Here is a 20,900-nt window from a genome sequence, read left to right on the forward strand (position 1 = left end):
TACTGAACATAGTTTGCAGTTTCATCAGCAGAAGTCAGCTTCAAGACTCACACAGGAGTTCATAGGCAGCCACGCTTACAGTTAAAAAGATAACCGCAGTTATACCCTTCACCAAGGTCTAAGCTACGTCCTTGCTTCAGGTTGAATGATTCTCATTGGCTAAGAAAAAGATAAACATAGTAATTTTCCACACATCTACAGATAGACTGAAGCATATCTCCATCGATTATGCGGCTGACACTCGGACCCTGAAGTTGGGCACGTCGTGACCTTCCAGGTCGCAGATTTGGGTGGCTGGGTGCCATCATGTCCAGAACAAGTCAGTCAATCTCCAATAATGCCAGTGGTTCCTTAACCTGTAACAAAAAAGACTAACACACACACCGGCACACATCTTCCTCAAGGTTGGATTTGGCCAGGCTCTAACTATAAACAGGAGTCCTGTCTCAAAACATCAAGATAACAAGTTCTTTCTCTCAAGGATAGGACACTTTAGTCTAAATGGAAAATATAGGCTTTAACAAAGAAATGGTCCCTTAAACTATTGGCGTCAATGACCCCTGTATGTTTTAACACGTTGAAGACCTTTCTCAAACACAAAACAAGTCCCTATTTCATTTCTGGAAGCCGGGCTAAATAAGCAAGCACTGTTACTGTATTCAGATATCAAATAAAGACATTAAAGAAAACATGAAAAGAACATTTCAATAATCACACTGGTGACTTCTATAAAAAAGTAAAATCTCCAGAGAAGTCATTCAACTCATTTGATATTTAGAAGGAAAAATATTGATTAATACCTTGATTATAATCACTCATTACATATACAGTGAAGCAGCAGTGGATTCCAGTCCACCGCCTTCAGCACAATGCAGTCAGACAGGTCATGTTCAACTGGTTTCTGCCAAACCCAAATTCGCCCATCAGACTTCAAAATACAGAAGCGTGATTCGTCACTCCACGTTCCACTGCTCCAGAGTCCAGTGGCGGCGTGCTTTAACCACTTCATATGACTGCTTAGCATTGTACTTGGTGATGTGAGGCTTGCATGCCATGGAAACCCATTCCATGAAGCTCCCGCCGCACAGTTTTTGTGCTGATATTAATGCCAGTGTTTGGAACTCTTCAGCGATGGAATCAGCCGATTTTTACACACCATGCTCCTCAGCTCTCGGTGAACCGCTCTGTGACTTTACGTGGTCTTCTGTTTCATGGCAGAGTTGCTGCTGTTCCTAAATGCTTCCACTTCGCCCCCTATACCTTCATTCACTATTCCCTACATTACTCCACTAATATAGCCCACTTGAAGGAGTGAATGAAAACGAGTGAGTGAATTCGGACACTGAGTGCGCCGGAAGGGCTGCCGCTTTTGCATAGTTTTTGCTTGCGGTTTAAATAATCATTTGAAACTTAGCAAACTGGCAGCTCCAGTCGTGATGAAAAGATTAATCTTGAACTTAGTCATGGAATCTAGCATATATAAATCTTAATTAAACAACTTAATCAATAATCAATCAAAAAGGAATTTATAGCCTACCCGTGTGATATTACGCTGTACACACATTGGACCAGCGGTTTGTAAAATGAATGGATTGCGCTGCGGACGCAATCTTCTGGTCAGATGAGGGAATTCATTCAGCACGGCTCTCAAAGTGCATTATGGGTATTCTCTAACTGTTGAGCGTACATCGGTTGGACACTCGTTATTGCAGTGCATTGTGGGATTGAATGAGTGCACTAGGACACCACTACAAACTGTTCCCTCAAATAATGCCCAATTTAAGGGTATAGGGGGCGATTTCAGACACAGCCGCAGACGGTGCATGATTTTATACACCTGTGGCAATGGGTCTGATTGAAACACCTGGATTCAAGAATTAAGAGGTGTGTCCCAATCACTTTTATCCATAAAGTGAGAGTGTATTTTTTTTGCAGCGTCACAAAAAAGAAAGACTTCATGCCTTGTGTTTGCTTTATTCGAAATGTCCTATGTGTACACACAGCAACATAATACAGATAATTCCCAAATCTCTATTTTCTCCACAGGATTCTGTAAAGTAGCTGACAATAACTTAAAAATGAACACTCCAAAAGACATATCCCTATACAAAAAAAGCAAATAGAAAAAAAAGGCACAATGTATTTTATCTCATTACACCAAGGTACTACCCATAAATTATACACATACATTCAATCACCTAGAGTATGTTGTCCTATAAGGGCAAATGCACACGTGCTAAACGCATGATTACGTAAGAGGTCCAGCTTTACAGCAAACATCTACATGTGCCTCTATCTCAGCAGAACGACACAATCCCACAGTAACCTGAACATTCAAATAGACACTTTAAATATTTATAGCTGCAGAGGCAGGTGCGGGTCCTAAATGCGCACATACAATTACAGTCAAGGAGACTCTTTTGGTTCGCTCACACTGATTTATATCATACAGACTGATCTTGATGTGAACATTCTGAACCTGGCAACAGAAGCACTTTAAAACACTTTATCCTACAGAGAAAATATATATTGTATTATTCATATAGAACAGCTTGACTTTTGTTTGTATATGAATGTATAGTAACCAGTGATCAGATAAAAACTAATTCCTAATCTTATTTCATAATAACTCAAAACATAGTGATTATTCATCAAGTCACAGGCCAGCAGTGAAAGTCTCTAATACAGGGGTGTCCAAACTCAGTCCTGGAGGGCCGCTGTCCTGCAGAGTTCAGCTCAAATAAACACACCTGAACCAATCAAGTTCTACCTTGGGTTACTAGAAACTTCCAGTCAGGTGTGTTGAGGCAAGTTAGAGCTAAACTCTGCAGGACAGAAGCAGGATTGGACACCCCTGCTCTAATACACCCCAAAAATAATAAATATATAAAAAAAAATAATAATAATAATTTGTCATATGGCTGAATCACCTAATGGATCTCCTATATACAAACACAGGATAAGAACCTTTCACGTCACCACAGTAAGACACAGAAAACTACAAAACCTCTAAAGGGACATGGCGATAAATTCTTTTGAGATGGGAAGAAAAAAAATTACAAGTTAATATGTTTTGCATTCCCTGAGAAACTTTGCGCGCGTTAGCAAAACTTTTGAGTTCTTCGCGAGGTAACGCAAAGTTTCTTGAAGGACGGCAAAATTTTGCGAGCTTCTCTGGGAATGCAAAACTTTTGCTAGGGAACACAAAAGCATTTTTTCCCCCCTCCCATCCCATATTTTTTCCACCACCATGTCATATCAGGGGATTCGTAGAAGAGCTCAAATATATAAAAAAAATCTCAATGACTGACAAGATTGGCTTTGGTTCAGAGAAAGGCAGATGCGAATAATAATATATTATAGATTTAGCATACATATATATATATATATATATATATATATATATATATATATATATATATATATATATATATATATATATATATATACATACATACATCAACTGATAATCAGCTCTATGCTCTATCGGCCTAGCTTATTAAACACGAGCAGAACAAATTTCGGTGTAAATATTTCTTAATCCATTCTTAGTAAATTGCTGTGTTCAATTCATGCAAGAATGGATTTATGAACTGTTTACAGGGACATTTGTTCTGCGTGTTTAATGAAGGCACTGTGTGCCTGGCAGGGTCTAGGAGTAGAAATTTTACTGCATTTATTTTAAAAAATCCCCTTGTTAGCAACAAAGAGAGGCTACTTTTGGTTGTGCAATTGTGCATTATTTAACTGGAGGGATATTTAGGCTTGAGTCATGTTCATTTGTTTGGGCACAAAAGCAATTAGAGCTGCAAGGTCCAGACTGCATGTCCATGATGATCTCGAGGGAAAAATATTCTGGAAGAAAATATTTCCTCAAAGTTGCTTTGCTGTCACCCTAAATCGATGATTTTTATTTTTATTTTATTTTTATCTGAAAAAGGGTATAAAATGTCTCTTTGTATAGTCCATGGACTGGGGTTTCAGTCAAGTTTTGGTCCAGGGTAGGAAGTGGTCAGATAACAACTGGTGAGAGATTTGTATCCATCCAGAGATTTGTATCCTTCATTGTTTCTCTCGCTCAGATAAGTGCAAAGTACTCAATGTTCCTTCATTCTAAAACACACAAAGGGGAAAAAAGACTGTTATAATCAAAGATAGGAAGTCCTTTGACTGTTTTGGTCAATGATTTGCAACTTTAATAGGTAAGTACAAGCTCGAAACAGCACTCACTCGACAGCGGCTCCTGGCCGGCTCCTATGAGAGCGAAGCTCCTTCATCACGAGTCTCAGCAAAAGCTGAAGGACATACAAACACAATTAGGGTTGCCAAAAGTGCAGATGCTTCGGTACCAAGTTGATATGAAAATGTTAAAAGCATAATGACACCAGTCTTTCTACAGTACCAATAGTATAGTTAGATAGTAAGTACTGGGTCAATCGAGTACTGGGCGCAGCTTTCAAAATATTTGAAGGCTACATACTAATATTTTAATGTATTATTTACTTAGGATCATTCATAGCATTAAAAACTAATTTTATTTAATATTCAAATAGTTAATAGTTAAAGTTTTTGCTATGGTACCAAAATTGGTACCAAGAACAGTCAAATTTGACTGGTATTTGTACCAAATACTGAAATGTTGGTACCGTGACAATCCTACAAACAATTTTAATTTTATTTATTTTTTGGATGTCATAACTGTGAATTCTTCGATTAATGTATCACTTGTCTTAACCCGTAAATGTTTTTATTTCATCAGAATGGTACAAAACTTGATAAAGGTTTTGGCACTTGCTATGAAAAAAAAAAAAAAAAAAAAAATTATGGACATGATTCGAAAAGGTTAAAGGGTTAGTTCACCCAAAAATGAAAATTATGTCATTAATGACTCACCCTCATGTCGTTCCAAGCCCGTAAGACCTCCGTTCATCTTCGGAACACAGTTTAAGATATTTTAGATTTAGTCCGAGAGCTTTCTGTTCCTCCATTGAAAGTCAATGGACGCAAAAAGTAAACAAAAATAACGACGTTATTCCACTATTAATTTCCTTCTCTCTGGGCCTCGAGCTATTTCACGTAGTGTTTTTGCGCAGCGCGTCTGTGTTGTACGTCACACGTAGGCTTACTATTGGCCAACGCTGGTCATGTGTGATGCGTAGTGACGTGAAACACAGACGCGCTACGCAAAAACACTACGTGAACTCACTCGAGGCACAGAGAGAAGGAAATGAATAGTGGCATAAAGTCGTTATTTTTGTTTAATTTTTGCGCACAAAAAGTATTCTCGCCGCTTGATAAACTTAAGATTGAGCCACTGATGTCACATGGACTACTTTGATGATGTCTGTATTGCCTTTCTGGACTTGGACAGTATACCGTCCATTGACTTTCAATGGAGGAACAGAAAGCTCTCGGACTAAATCTAAAATATCTTAAACTGTGTTCCGAAGATGAACGGAGGTCTTACGGGCTTGGACCGACATGAGGGTGAGTCATTAATGACATAATTTTAATTTTTGGGTGAACTAACCCTTTAAATGGTCCTGAAAAAAAATAGTCTCACTTGTACTTTTCGCAGTCAAAAATGACTGCACTGGAGATGAATGTGAAACTAATTTTATCTAGTGAAAACGTTTGGGACAGAGCCTAAACAACTCACAACATCTTACGGAAAGCTCATTTGTTCACATATCGACCTCAAATTTGGAACACAACTTTAGTTTAGACTTATGATTTCTGGCTAGTAAAGATTTATGGCTTTGATTTTCTGTTTTGTAAAATATATTTTCATATACAAATTTAAAATAGTATTTTTGTGCATTTTTCATAAACGTAAAATTCTAGAACTTTTTTTAAAGTTCACATTTTAAAACTTTTTTCACTTCAGCAATAATATGCCAAGTGCCGTCATTAAAAAGAGACTGGGCTTAAACTGTCATAAATCTTGAATGCTTTGAAGAAAAGACTTCAAAGAGTTGGAAATGTAATTTTCAGGTTTATACTCAAAGTAAATAAATGGATTATGACAACTGCATAACTATAATTAGTACTATAAAATTCCCTAAAAATACAAAAAACATTATCAAACTAAAATATGGTACATTCATTTCATTGAAAAATAATGTTTGTGTCATTTTTGACTGCCACGTGAGCAGCACCAGAGGGTTAAATGTACACTGTGTAATCGGACTATGTGTCAAGTATTGAATGAGTGAAATGAACTGCCAAGTGTACACTGCAAAACTTTACAGGAACAAATAAAAGTTTATAATTCTATTCTGTTCATGCTGCCATACAACAATTTATGGTGACCACATCTGCCAATCAAATAACTAGGAGCCCAATAAAGTTTAATCTTAATTAAACAGCTAAAAATAAAGATGCACAAAATTAAACTGACATCATATTTTTCAGTTTGTTTACTTATTTTAATGACAACAGAAGCACCAGATGTACATATAAGCTTAGATAAGAGGGCCTTTGATTATTGTCTTGGACAAAGAGGAGCCTTGGATTAAAAACCCCAAGTGGGTCTCGGCTCCGCTGGTTGAGAACCACTGTCTCGAAGTGTTCTGAATCAATATAATAATTTTGTGTGAGAAACCGACCATTTGAATATGTAGGATGGAAAAAAAAATTTGGGGACAAAAGTGAGAAAACTTGTGGAAAACAACTTAAATTTTGGCCTGTTCCTCACATTGTGTGGCTCCTTGAAATGTACTTGTGGCATACAAACTACTTTTAAGCTGTTTTTCAATTCCTTTAAGAGCTTGATAGACATGGACTCTATAAACAGTAGGTTAATCAAAATTTAGCTTTAAAAAAACAACAACAATGAAAGAGGTTTAAAAAATCTGCCAAATTAAGTAAGCTTTTATTTAGACTCACCAAAAGTGCAAAAAAGTCTGCGGTCATGAGCATGTAAAAGACCTGATCCCAGCCTTGTGCCGACAACAGCCCTGCCAGCAAAGGACCCACAGCAGCACCTGCAGAAGACGAAAGGCACAAGAGTGACCTCTCTCTGCTCAACATGAGACCGCTTCACAATAAAACATGAATATGAATCGAGTGGCTGGAGATATGATAGTTATTAGGGTCTTACCGACAGATCCAGTGCCGTCTATAATAGCTGTAACTGTAGAGAGAGCCCTGGCATTGCCCTTCAGACTCTTGTGTGTGCCCTATAGAATTAAATCAAATAATCCATCAGAGAGAAACAGTGTGGCACATGAATAAGCACAAGATTATGCAAGTGCATTTCCTAACCACACACACACACACACACACACACACACACACACTCACCAAGTCAGCAGAGACAGCTGTTGTAATGAGAGAGTACGGCCCGTTGACTAAACCACCACACACCAGCAGCATACCTGCCATTTCAAATAACACACAAACATCAGAGCACTAAACCAGGCAATGACACACCAGAAAAAGGGTCACTCTACAGAACAAATGGCTTTTTTCCATTTTGAAAAGATATGAGGAAATTATGGCAAGAGGGCTGGTGCATAACCTGGAGGCATAAGGCTTAATACATACTACATAATGTCATATGTAAAATTATTTTGTATTTTATTTACATACACTACTATTCAAAATTAAAAGTTTGAGGGGATTATTTTTTGAAGAAATTAACACTTATTCAGCAAGGATGCATTAAAACTGATCAAGTGACAGTAAAGATATTTATTATGTTATAAAAGTTTTCTATTTCAAATAAATGTCGCTCTTTCTGAACTTTATATTCATCAAAGAATCCAGAAAACTATTAAGCAACACGGCTGTTTTCAACATTCATAATAATCAGAAATGTTTCCCATTAGAATGATTTCTGAAGGGTCATGTGACACCGAAGACTGAAGTAATGATGCTGAAAATTCAGCTTTGCATCACAGGAATAAATTACATTTTAACATATATTCAAATAGTTTAAATTGTAACTAGAAAGTAAAGTTTATCGGGACAAAGCCTCGTCTGAAAGTTTGATCATAGCATGTTTTATCATGTTACTAGCAAGTTTTCTCTTGTTAGCATGCCTTAACATGTCTTTAACTTGTTTTAGTTCACTGTTAGCATTTTTTTTTTTAATTTCGTTACTTTCGCATGATTTAGCATGTTTTAACCATTTTACATTTTGCTAACATGATCCTAACATGTTTTAACGTTTTGCTAGCATGTTTTAAAGCATTGCTAGCATGAACCTATCATTTTTAAACACATGGCTAGCTTGTTTGAGCATATTGTCCTAGGATAGTTTGTTTTAGACAGCTTAAATACTCAATGAGAGTTATTGTATGAAAGTCTATGAGAATTTGGTAATGTTCGGAACTCAGAAGTCCTGTACGGGAATTCTCAAAGTTGGATCGGTTAGCATCTCAAGTAAGAACAGTCTGATGGTTGTAGCTTTAAAGCTCTTAGGAGAAGATAATATTTCAAAATTAGTATCAGCACAAGAAGCTTAAATAGTAGATCTGAATCTTGGATTTGTCAATCTAGCATAATAATATATCATAATATTACAGTTTTTATTGTATTTTTTATCAAATAAACGCAGCCTCTGTGAGCATTAGAGACTTCTTTCAAAAACATAAAAAAAACTTTTGAATGGTAGTGTCAGTGTGTATACAAGTTATCGATAAATGTTTGATATCTACTACTTCAAATAATATAATAACACATAGCAAAGCTGGTATCAGCTATCATCTGTTAATATCATTCATTCTCTCATTTGAATCAAAGCAACAGGGGTTAAAAACGCTCTTATGTAACTTTGAAGGATTTGATGTCTTACCAATAGTGGGACCCAAGCCAAACTGACTGATCATAGAGAAGCCGTAGAGCTATATATATATAAAAAAACAGAGACATTAACCACTGTCAATGGTGGGAGAAATGTGATGCAACAAAGGGCCTTTAAATGCACAAGCTCCGCTGTATTTGATCAACAGAATGACATACTGTGGGCGCCGCCAGCAGAAGCATCACAGCACAAGTGGTGGCCCTCTTTCCCATCTTATCAGAGATCACTCCAGCCAAGATCCCTCCTACACACACACACAAACACATAAACACTCATACAGAATGTGTTTGTGCTTTCCTCTGCGCTGCTTTATTTGCACGGTTAGCAGTGGGCAGAACTATTTGCCGTCATTAAAATATTTGAGTGATGAAGAAATAAATACAAAGCGGGACGTGTCCCAAACAAGTCAAGATGAGGAAGACCTTGTTTGGTCTGATATGGGTGTTAATAAACACATCACAATTTGTTTTTTTAAAAAGAAAGCAACAGATAAATGCTCACAGATGTGTGTATATCAGCTACTACTGCCCACTCAAATGACTAAAACCTAAAAAAAAAAGACAAAAACTCTACATACCAACAATGCCACCCACATCAAATAGAGTTGAAAGGTCTCCGGCTCTCTTGGCATCTAGGTGAGCTGAAAAACAGGAAGTGCACTGTAGTCACTGATCCATATAGAGTGCTGCAGGGATGATGTATTTTAGCCAGGAGTTAGCATTTTAGCACTTACAAATCCATCATCCTGAGTCAATGGGTTATTTGAAATGGTTTTTGGTAAAATGCCTTTAACTGCAATTAACACAAGGTCTTTTGCGGTTATTAACAAGTGGCTAAATGGAACCACAGAGGTTTTCGGGAACATTATACACCATCACACCGAACAGCTAAACTCGTCTATTGAGTAGTCCACTTTCACAGCCTCGATGCGTATAAAATCACTCTCTTGCTGACCATTCAAACTCGAACTTTCAGGGAAAATGTGTTTTTAAATAAAGACTGAGAGTGGTCGGAACCTTTAATGTAGTTTGTTTATAGCCTATGTTTAGCTTTTTACATCAGCCGATTGTATTTAGGCATCAAAATGTCTAAAAGTTGTGTTAATTTGTGAAGATTATCATGTTGAACAAAACTTTTGTTGGTCACAGAGCTTATATTCTGCAATAATCCAAAGGCCGGTGGAAAAGTCCTATTAGGCTTTTGTCGAGGGTGATGCTAACTTGTGGGTTGGCCTACAAAAATACATCATCACTGCAGCAGTATATTAACCACCATCCCAAAACGTGCAAATATATACACAAAACACAGAAACCTCTACATCAAGAGAACCACAGAAATAAATATAACACAACAGACGAATGAAATGACTGATAAACGCTGATGTCATCAGTGAGAGTTACCTGCTTTAGTGATGTAGAGGGGCAGCCAGAAGAGGAACGTATAACTGACCAACTTGGCAAACAGCAGACAAAGAGAGAACTCCACCACTCCCTGCAAACACACAGCGGGAGAAACGTCAGTGACGCCGTAACACACGCCGACTGATGACGGACAGACGGATGGGCGACACTCACAGGAATGCGTAAAGCTCCCATGAAGCTGATGGGTGACGGTTCGGCCTCGCTCTTCACCACCACCACCTGCTGCACGGGAACACACACGCCAATGCTCTCCTGCCCCAGCAGAAGCTCTGTGTCCCAGCTCTGACAAACAGGAGGATCGGACAGTGAAAACGTAATACGTCTAAAGGAGTGACACAGAAAAATACACAGAGACAATGACGTGGACCAACCTGTGCTTTAGCTCCTGGCTTGCACTGCAAGTAAAGGTCTTTGTGTCCATTAACACCATTCCAGCTTTTATGAAGCTTCTGAGAAAAAAATAATATGAGTTCAGTGTCACATTTACAAAGAGAACAACACCTAAAGACAACAAAGGGAACACTTAGACTAGGTGTGTTATGACATCATATTAATTATTTTGTATTAATATAATAACACAAGACACATGGATAGTGACACATAATTTTGCCGTCCACAAAAAACCCCGAATCTCTCATTCATTCTCTCAAGCAATTCAATATATATATATATATATATATATATATATATATATATATATATATATATATATATATATATATATATATATATATATATACATATACATATACATATACATATATATATATATATATATATATATAAATACTGAAACATCATACAGGTTTGTAACGACATGAGGGAGAGTAAATAATGACAGAGTTTTTTTTTATTTGGGGGTGAATTATCCCTTTAATGGAGTTTTTTAATGAAATGATACTCTAAATAGGAAACTAAAACTGCCAATAGGTGGAGGTAAAGTCTTAATGAGCAAGTTATTCATTCATTTGATTCATTCAAACGGCTAATTCATTCATAGAATGAAGTAAATGGCTCTCTGTATTTATCAATGGACGTGGATTCATTGAGAAACAAAACAACACTGTGTGTTTGGAGATGCACAACAGTTCTGCGCTGGCTTTATAGGTAATATTTTTGGTGGCGAAATTGAGCAAAAATAGACAATATTTAAACTCTTGCTATTCAGGACAAAAACAGCACTCGAATCGTGTGATACTTGTTACTTGTGTGATTTTTGCTTAACTATAAAGTTCTGTTAGAGTATAGAAGAAAATATAAAAGTGAATATATATGAAAATAATTAAAATGTAAATACACAGATACAACTTTGAATATGTAAAGGTAAATCATTATATTTATAGATGTAAATCTGAATATATGCAGTTATAGGTCTGAAAATATAAATGTAATTCTGAATATATTGTAATAAGTCTTAAGATATTGATACATTTTATTAGGCATTTTGATAGACAAGCTCCTAATATATAGAAGAAAATTAATATTTCTACTTTTAAATATATTTGTCACAGGCTGAAGAAAATTGAAATCACAACGTTGATTAAAAGTGGTGAAGAACTTAAAATTACAGTATGAAAAAAACATATACTTTCCTTACACAAATATAAAAAAGGCTAAATTTTTGCATATATTTCCAATCAGTGAATCTGCTGTTAGTATTATTGACCCAATTTCCTTCTTGCAGTGTTTTCTATTGTTTATGTACACTCTAGAGGGCAAGACAAAAATACTAGTGTAATTAATTAATCGCTATGAATATTTAAGAATCATTTAGAAACAAACCAAGAGTCATTAGGGTAGACAATAACACAGAATCCTGAATTATGCGGCTGCAAGCTGCGAAGTGTTTGAAGTTGCACTTGAATATGATTAATTCCTCCTCCACAGTCAAAATGAGGGAAAGAGACGTCAATCTACATTTCCTCTTGCTGTCACCCCCTTCCTCCATCCCTAATGTCTCTGTTACTCCTGATTAGGCGCACTCCTCTTGAATCTAAATCAATCTGATGAAGCGTTTCAGAAATGTGAACTCTCCGTGCTCGAAGAGCACCTCGCGCTCTACTGAGACTGGCAGGTGTGCGCATCACAGGGCCGTTGTCATAGCGACTGCTTTCGAGCGTGAATGAGTCATGTTATCTAACCAACCTTGCCTCAGACTGCTGGGAAAATACATTAACTTATGTGAAGATGACATTGTTGATTACAAGGCATTGTCTGTTTGACTCTCTGCTAGGCTTTTTTTTGTTCAGGTCAGAAGCAAAAATCTGATTTTTGAGTGTATCTGACTCAAATCAAGTTTCATTTTTTGTCAGCTGAACCGCAACAAAAATATGGAATCTGATATTTACAAGCCACAAATCACATCCACTGATTTTCTGGAATGAGTCTCACCAGGGGCCTGATGTATTTTACACTGCATAAATGAGGCAGATCTGTTTCAATTAAAAATATATAAACATCCTAAAATACATGTTTACCTTATAGGCAAAATTGCATAATTTTGATTTGTTTAAAACAATTCAAAATACTTTTTGGCCAGTGGAAAAGAATGAGTATAACTCCTCTCTTAAAACTTTCTCTGAACATTATTTTAAACAATTTTGACTGATTTATTCTAAAAAAGACAAGGATAGTGAATGATTTTTGGTGCAGTGTGTAATATTTAGGAGGATCTGTTGACAGAAATGCAATATCATATACATAACTATGTTTTCAGTGGTGTATAAAGGCCTTACTTAATGAACTGTTACGTTTTTATTACCTTATGAGCCATTTCTATCTACATACACCACGGGTCCACTTACATTGAAATGCGCTGACATGTTTCTACAGTAGCTCTAAATGAACAAACGTGTTTCGTTACTATGTTGTTCTTTGTGCAAAGAAGCTAGCTAAAGACAGCGAATAAAACACTGACACGATGATGAACAAGTAACAATATTATTCGCAATAACATATCGTTTTACTGAATAATAAAGTAAACATCATGTCTTAATTAATCTTTGTAAAGAAACCTCATTGCTTAACTGGCTACGCTCTGCTGTCTCAGACGACACATCTTTTCCTGTCGGACACGTGAAGGTCCTTGCACACTGAGTCCGAAATTTTCGCATGCGTTTTTTCGTATTCGTGATTCGGTGGCTCTGAATTGTCAAAATACCATTCAAAATGCTTGCTACAGCAATTCGTAACCTCACCACTAGATGCCACTTTTAAATAAAAAGGTTTAAAAGGGAATTGTGCACTGGTTTTGGTGTATGCATGGTTTATAAATCAGAAAACTGCAAATTCTGGCATTTTGGGATGAAATCTACGTAATGTTTTATATATGAGACCCCAGATGTTGATGTTGACAAAAAGAGATCCTCACGTCTGTAAAATTACAGTGTGGACTTGTCATTCCTGAGAGACCGGATTTGAAACCAGCATTGGATTTGTGTAAACTTAAGCCTTGAAGTAAACGACTGTTTAAAAGTTTGGGGTAAAATTCAATGTTTTTGAAATAAGTCTCTTATAAGGCTACTTTTATTTGATCAAAAATACAGTAAAACTAAGAATATTTTGAAATATTTAAAATTTCGATTTTAATACATTTTAAAATGTAATTTATTCCTATGATGGCAAAGCTGAATTTTCAGCATCATTACTCCAGTCTTCAGTGTCACATGATCCTTCAGAAATCAATCTAATATGCTAATTTGGAGCTCAAGAAACATTTCTGATTATTATCAATGTTGAAAACAGTTGTGCTCAATATTTTTGTGGAAAATGTGATTTTTTTTTTTCTCAGTATTCTCTGATGAATAGAAAGTTCAATAGAACAGCATTTATTTGAATTTCTGAAACATTATTATAGATGTCTGAACTTTCATTTTTGGACAATTCAATGCATCCCTGTTGAATGAAAGTATCTATTAAAAAATAAATAATAATTTAATTGCACTGACCACAAACTTCACAGCAATGTGACAGGAAATGAAGCTAAATACCTGATTGCTTGGAGCTGAGTTCTGGGCACTGGCGGCCTTCAGATCATTAGGGTCTGGAGATACAGAAGCGTTCGCATCAAAAACCCATCAACCATCTCCAATAGTGCTTTGTGACAAATTTGCTCCCAAACACACATAAATAAGCCAGAGATCATATTCACTTACGCTCTATTAGAAAGAAGAAGCAGACGACCCCCATGACAGCGATGATAACTCCAGGGACGATGAAGGACATTCCCCAGTTAGAGGAGACATAATATCCGGCAATCAGAGAACCCAGAATGTTTCCCACCGATGTGTGAGAGTTCCACAGACCCATGATGAGGCCTCTCCTGATACCACAACAAAACAAAACACATTATATAACATTTCATTTTGTGGTAATAAGAGATCTGTTACAATTTTGGAGTGTATAAAGAGCAGCAAAGAGGATAAGCATTCCCTCATCTTGAGCGTCTGAGATAAACGAAAACACTGCATCTTCGTGTTTAGACAGATTTATCGAGTTTATAATGTTAGTGGAAAATGTAATGCCTCATACCTGCCCTTGCCAAACCAGTTGCCAATGCAAGTCACGACACTTGGCCAACCAGTGGTCTGAACCAATCCATTGGCCACCTACAGACAAAAAAGAGGAGAGAATACTGAATGAAAACTGAACAAAATGGTTCATAAATAATAATTGCTGTTTACATACACTACCATTCAGAGTCTGAGGTCAGATTTGTTTTTCCAAAGAAATGAACACTTTTATTCAGCAAGGTAATTCATTTATAGATAATTTGATCAAAAGTAACAGTAAAAACATTTATTATGTTACAAAATTTCTATTTCAAACAAATGCTGTTTGTTTAAACTTTCTATTCATTAAAGAATCCTGAAAAAATGGTTTTACAAATACATTAAGCATTTGTTTTCAACATTGATAATAATCAGAATATTAGAAAGATTTCTGAAGGATCATGTGACACTGAAGACTGGAGTAATGATGATATCAGCTTTGCATGACGGGAATAAATTATATTTTAAAATATATTAAAATATAAAATAGTTATTTTACACAATTATGCCGTTTTTACTGTATTTTTGATCAAATACATGCAGTCTTGGTGAGCATGAGAGACTTCATGTATGACACCAACCTGAACAAATATATAGAAGCCAAGGCTGTGGATGTCGTAGATGTATCCCAGTCCAAACAGACAGGTGAAAAGACCACTGGTCAACATGCCCACAGTCAGGTACAGGCGAATGGGCAAACGCTCTCCAATGATTCCACTGAAAACATTGTATTAAATGTCACTGCAGACAGAATGTTAGCAGCAAACAATAAACATATCACTGTTGTTAGATGAGTTCAACTTCTCAATATAAGACCAAAGACCAATGAGATTAGAATAATTCAGAGCGTAAGGGTGTTTTAAATAATAGCATCTTCAGATTTAAACTTGAGAAGCAAAAACAGTGTTCAAGTTGTAAATTCATTCTGGTGAGTCAGTTCAAACTGCTTTAGTAAATCCATTCAAAACTTCGATTTAATAATGGATTTTTATGTATTAAAATATTTTTGTAAAAATATACATGGCTGTTTATTACTATTTCATTATAATTCTTTTTTAAAAGTGCGATTTAAGTAGGGGGCGTGTCCACTCATGATGGGGGAGGAGAGAGAGAGAGCAAGAGGGAGATTTGAAGAAAGACTGTAGAAAGAGAGATGGCTGAGAGACATTACAAAAGAGAAAAGCTCAGAGGAATATCACTGGAAAATGAAGGGATATGATCAGCCCAGAGCTTAAGGATCCACGTTAATATTAGAAAAGCTTTCCAGCGCTGGAAAGATCTAACCATGAAGACCTGAAAACGGATGCAGAGGTTGCATTGTTTCAGCTCCATACGTGAGTAACATTGATTTTGGACAGTTTTGAATGTCATTAGAGTACACTCTTGTGTACTGTATGTTAATTTTTTGTTCTTCCTTGTCGTTCATTCGCCATCTTTGCTTTATTTTCCGCAAAAGCATTATTTTGCTTCACTTCAGCTACGTTGAAAAGACATTCACTCTTGCATTGCGTGTTCGTGTCGATAAAAGGTTTCATTAAAAACACCTTCATTTGTTATTCGAAGATAAACAAAAGTCTTGTGGGTTTGGGAAAACACACACACTTTTAAGACATTTTAATGCAAATACATAAATATTAGAGTGTTTTAGTATATGTTCTTACCTGAGATACATGCCTATGGCATAAGCACACAGGAAAGAATAATCCATTGCTCCGAGCAACTGCTTATAGTTGTTTCTGTCTATAGGGATTGAGACACAGAGATGCCAAACATTTAATGCCCTGACTGAAAGTGATAGAAACAGATATTGCTTGAATCTAATCTACTTTAATGTTACCGAATGGTTTCCAGCTGCAGTCTAGTTCTGTGTGAAGTCTAGCCTGCCGGCCGCTATCTGTAGGAACCTCCATGATGTGAGAGCAGTTCTTATGCAGCTCACTCTATACACACACATACACAACATGAACTCATCTCTGACAGCGCACACAGTTGACACAGGATATGACTGCATATTAAGGCTGACTACAGAAAGTTCAACATGGTTAGATGGCTGAGTGCCACACACTTCTCGATTCCAGTAAGCACAAGGAGTGCCGATAATAGCTAGTACAAATTTCGATCATGCCACCTCTGAGCAATATAATGTTGTCCATACGGTTTATCCAGAAATGGAAAAAAAAAAAAAACAACAACAACAACTGAATTCTGGTTTATATTTCAGTTCTGTTCTACTAGTTTATTTAAAATAATAACATAAAATAAAATAATAAATAAATAAATAACATTAATAAAAGATAAAAAAAAAAATAAGTTTTTCTTTTTTTATCTGTATAACGCTTTTTATAATTCACATAGTTTCAAAGCAGCTTAAAAGAAAATCATGATTTTATCTTCTTGCCAGTGTTATTTTGGTATTTATTATAGGTTTATTCATATTTTGAATTATCTTTTATATTAATAATTTTCATTTCCATGTTAATTTTAGTAATTTTGTTATGTGCTTTTGTCTTATTATTATTATATTTTATATTACTATTTATGTAATTTGTTTTTATTTTATTTTTTTATTTAAGGGTTTTATAATTTTAGTTATTTATTTATTTCCAGTTAATTATGTTATTGCTTGATCTTACACTTATTTCAGTTTTTTGCTGTTGATTAGTTGATACTAACACTTGAATATTACTTGAATATTAGTTGAACTAATATTTATATTTGTGTATTTCAGATTTATTTAAATTACAGAAATATTTTAATAGTTTTAGTTCACGATAATAACCCTGCTTCATGCCTTATTGTCACATTTTGCAGTTTAGATTGGGCGATAATAATTTGCATTTCGCAACAATACAAGCAATCAAACAGATCCACAAGTTAAATAAAGTGTATTTATAATGTTTATATATATATATATATATATATATATATATATGTGTGTGTGTGTGTGTGTGTCTATATATATATATAGTAGATGAGTCAGTGACAATGCACGTGTTCTTTTAAAGGGTTTGTTCAATGTGACAGGGGTCATGCTACCTTGACAATGCTGATGGGCTTCCTGGATAGATGGAAGCTTGTGTAGAGCAGGAAAGTGAGAGCAAACGTGAAGGCCTTGTACCTGTGTAAACACAGCAAAGGTCAATAAGGAAGAGGAAATAGGGACATTTTACAGTGAAATTTCATTTCATGAGATTTGAGATAGACTGCATCCACAACAAACACAAATACAAATACTGAACGCATACACCAAGCATTAAATTGTGTGATTGGCTAATGACATTCCCACCCACTGTTCAGTTACGCAAACAACTGTTAAACTAGCAAACAAATCAGAAGTTAAAGAGAGACCTTCTTACTATTGCTTAATGTCAAACTAAGAGGGGCAAAGCAACCAAATCTTTTATCAACTCCATTTCTATTTTACAGTCTTTCTTAGATCAGGTTTAGACACTTACAGCAGCTTTTTGGTTTATTTATTTTTGTTTAATTGATATTTTCATCACGCCAAGGTTCATCGTGGATTTAGAAGACTTGAAATTTAGTTGCAAAGTTTTTATAGTCAGTAGAACGTCTAAAGTGGGCTATCGAAATAGAGCGCTACCGATTCTTCAAAAAATGTCTTTTTGTCACTATTCAAATAGAATTATATGAAATAACAAATAACCGCATATTATAAATAACAGCACAGAAGTAAAATGAGTAGTGTGATGGCATTGTGAAGTCTCACATTAGGATATGACAATGATATCAGTACAACGAAATGGTTTGATGATTCATCAAACCATTTCGTTGTACTGATATCATTGTCATATCCTAATATTGATAATTAGAACTTTAAATACACAATGTAAAAAATATCCTGCTAAATTATGAAAAAAAAGTCAGCTGTGATTGCCAGAATTCACTATAAAAACACGGACAATGTTCATGTTTTTAGGGGATATCTTTATATTTACAACATAAATATATGTTAAAGGGATAGTTCACCCAAAAATGTAAATATTGTCATCATTTGCTCACCCTCATGTTGTTCCAAACCTGTATGAGTTTCTTCTGCTGAACACAATAGAAGATATTTTGAAGAATGTTGGTTATTCAACTGTTTGACTACCAACATATTTCTAAATATCTTCTATTGTGTTCAGCAGAAGAAAGAAACTCAAACAGGTTTGGAACAACTTGAGGGCGAACTATCCCTTTAATACACCAATCTACCTAAATCAGCTAATTTTTTTTTTTTCACCTTAGAACGTACGGTAACCACCATGATAAAAATGAGAAAAAATAGCACTATTTATATAAAATATATTCATATGTGATGTGTCATGCAGGGAGTTTTGGAAATGTCCTTATACTTTTTTTTGACAGAACAGTAGACAGGAATGTAAACACACCTAGTCTATCCTGTGTGTCCCTTTTACAGAACTCACTAAACCCGATTTTTCACAGCCAATCCTGAAATGGAGTAGATGACGCAGATATGCAATGGAACACAGATAAGACGTGCTCAAATACAGAGAGGCGTGTATCTATGTACATACAAGTAATTCAGCTACCATGATCAACAGAAAGACTGACGTCCTAGTCTGGTACAGAATGCAGTATTGAAGCTTGTATTCAATTAAATACAAGAGACATTAGAGTTCCATTCTACTCTATTGTATTCTCCAGCACATTTCAGCTAATGTTGAAAAGAAAATTGCAGATTCTTCTCACATTTTTGTGAAGAATGGATAAAACATGTTGAAATACTTTTACTGATGAAATCAGTCAAATTTGCCAAAATATTTAGTCAATATTAAATAAAATTTGACTATTCTTATTTATTAGAGATGATTTATTCGCAGACATATTTTTTTTTAAAACTCATGTGCCCTTGTAATCTTTAATTAAAATAACAGCGACATCTCTTCTCTTCTCTCATGATGTGAGGGCGAGACAACCTGTCACTCACATGAGATCGACCAATTGCAAACCACAACCATCCAATCAATTTCCGATAAACAAAATATATATTTTTTTCTTGTTCGTGAAGCCGTTTTACTTGTACATACAGTATGTCACAATAGGGAAGAAAAGACTGTCGCAACTTAGGTTTCATGTGTAATAAACAAACATGCAAAGACTGGAACTGTAGAATTATAATGACAGACATTAAATCTCTGTGAGAAAACTGGGCTTGCTGATCATCAATCCCAAATACACATGCAAATGCTGATAAAAGAGATAAACTCACCACTGGTCTCTATTGAAGGAGGCCAGGAAGCGGATGCCAGGTGGGACTGGTGCCATGCTTGTGTATATTTGTGTGTGTATGAGTGTAATACAGCTGCTTAGTAAATCTCATAAAGATGTTAGGCAGGATGCCTGGAGACATATGGTCACAAGATCCATCTCTGAGCAGAAGGACCTTGGTATGTGATCAGAAAGACACAAGAACCCATTATGAAGATTGAAGAGCCGCGTCCGTAGTCTTATATCCAAAAAAAAAAAAAAAAAAAAAAAAATGAAGAAAGAATGAAAGACTGAAAGAGAAGGAGCCGTTTTCCTGAAAGAGAAGTGAACAAACTATCGTTAAACAATAACATGTCCATTCTACTGCTCATTAACAGCACATTATCAGCCCTCTCATCTTTAAGAAATGTCAGTGTTTGAGCTGTCAAAGCTCTGAAATGCCGTCACGTGACTCGTAACGTGGTTGCTACTGTAACGTTACAACCAGAACCGGCGTCTATCAGAGACCGACAGCAAAAAACCTCTGATACTGGGTTAAACTAAACCTAAACCAGGTCATAAACACTCAATAACATTCTGAATAGATGTAACGTTACTACATACATATAATTTAGTGTGATCTCTCGCATCCTCGAAGAACACGTATTAATAGGATGTGATCGATAACATGCCGAGAGACCATTCGTCAAAGATATAAAAGCATATATAATTGATTTAATTTAAAACAGCCCTGGAGGTCTTACCGTATCAACCGACTCTCTCCGCTCAGCGTTGCCTTTAGCGACCGTTTCTTTCACTTCCTCATTCACTCCGGTGGGGCGATGATGATGACAATGACGACAACAAGAGCAGCGTGAAACACGAAACAACGCGAGACTTCCGAAC

General features: G+C 35.8%; 1 protein-coding gene across 1 annotated transcript; it reads right to left on the reverse strand.

Moving 5' to 3' along the window:
• Positions 1-3,886: 3,886 nt before the first annotated feature.
• On the reverse strand, positions 3,887-20,865 carry slc37a1 (solute carrier family 37 member 1). Its single transcript, XM_081368188.1, has 20 exons — positions 20,759-20,865; positions 20,017-20,328; positions 17,817-17,898; positions 16,618-16,720; positions 16,442-16,520; positions 15,362-15,497; positions 14,761-14,837; positions 14,385-14,551; positions 14,220-14,272; positions 10,602-10,679; positions 10,384-10,512; positions 10,210-10,300; positions 9,387-9,449; positions 8,968-9,053; positions 8,801-8,849; positions 7,306-7,379; positions 7,103-7,181; positions 6,889-6,986; positions 4,231-4,295; positions 3,887-4,113 (listed from the first exon to the last, which is right to left on the reverse strand). The coding sequence occupies exons 2-20, from the start codon at positions 20,070-20,072 to the stop codon at positions 4,098-4,100; spliced, it is 1,581 nt and encodes a 526-aa protein (XP_081224314.1). The 5' UTR covers positions 20,073-20,328; positions 20,759-20,865; the 3' UTR covers positions 3,887-4,097.
• Between the last annotated feature and the right edge of the window lie 35 nt (positions 20,866-20,900).

The sequence above is a fragment of the Scardinius erythrophthalmus genome (genome assembly GCF_964197995.2).
Source record: "Scardinius erythrophthalmus genome assembly, chromosome: 6".
Lineage (NCBI taxonomy): Eukaryota > Metazoa > Chordata > Actinopteri > Cypriniformes > Leuciscidae > Scardinius > Scardinius erythrophthalmus.

Coding starts and splice junctions, on each gene's coding strand:
- slc37a1 (XM_081368188.1), bottom strand. CDS start 20,072: ATGGCACCAGTCCCACCTGGCATCCGCTTCCTGGCCTCCTTCAATAGA. Junction 16,521..16,617: donor CTGCAGCTGGAAACCATTCG/GTAACATTAAAG, acceptor CAATCCCTATAG/ACAGAAACAACTATAAGCAG. Junction 14,273..14,384: donor CTTCTTCTTTCTAATAGAGC/GTAAGTGAATAT, acceptor CTGTATCTCCAG/ACCCTAATGATCTGAAGGCC.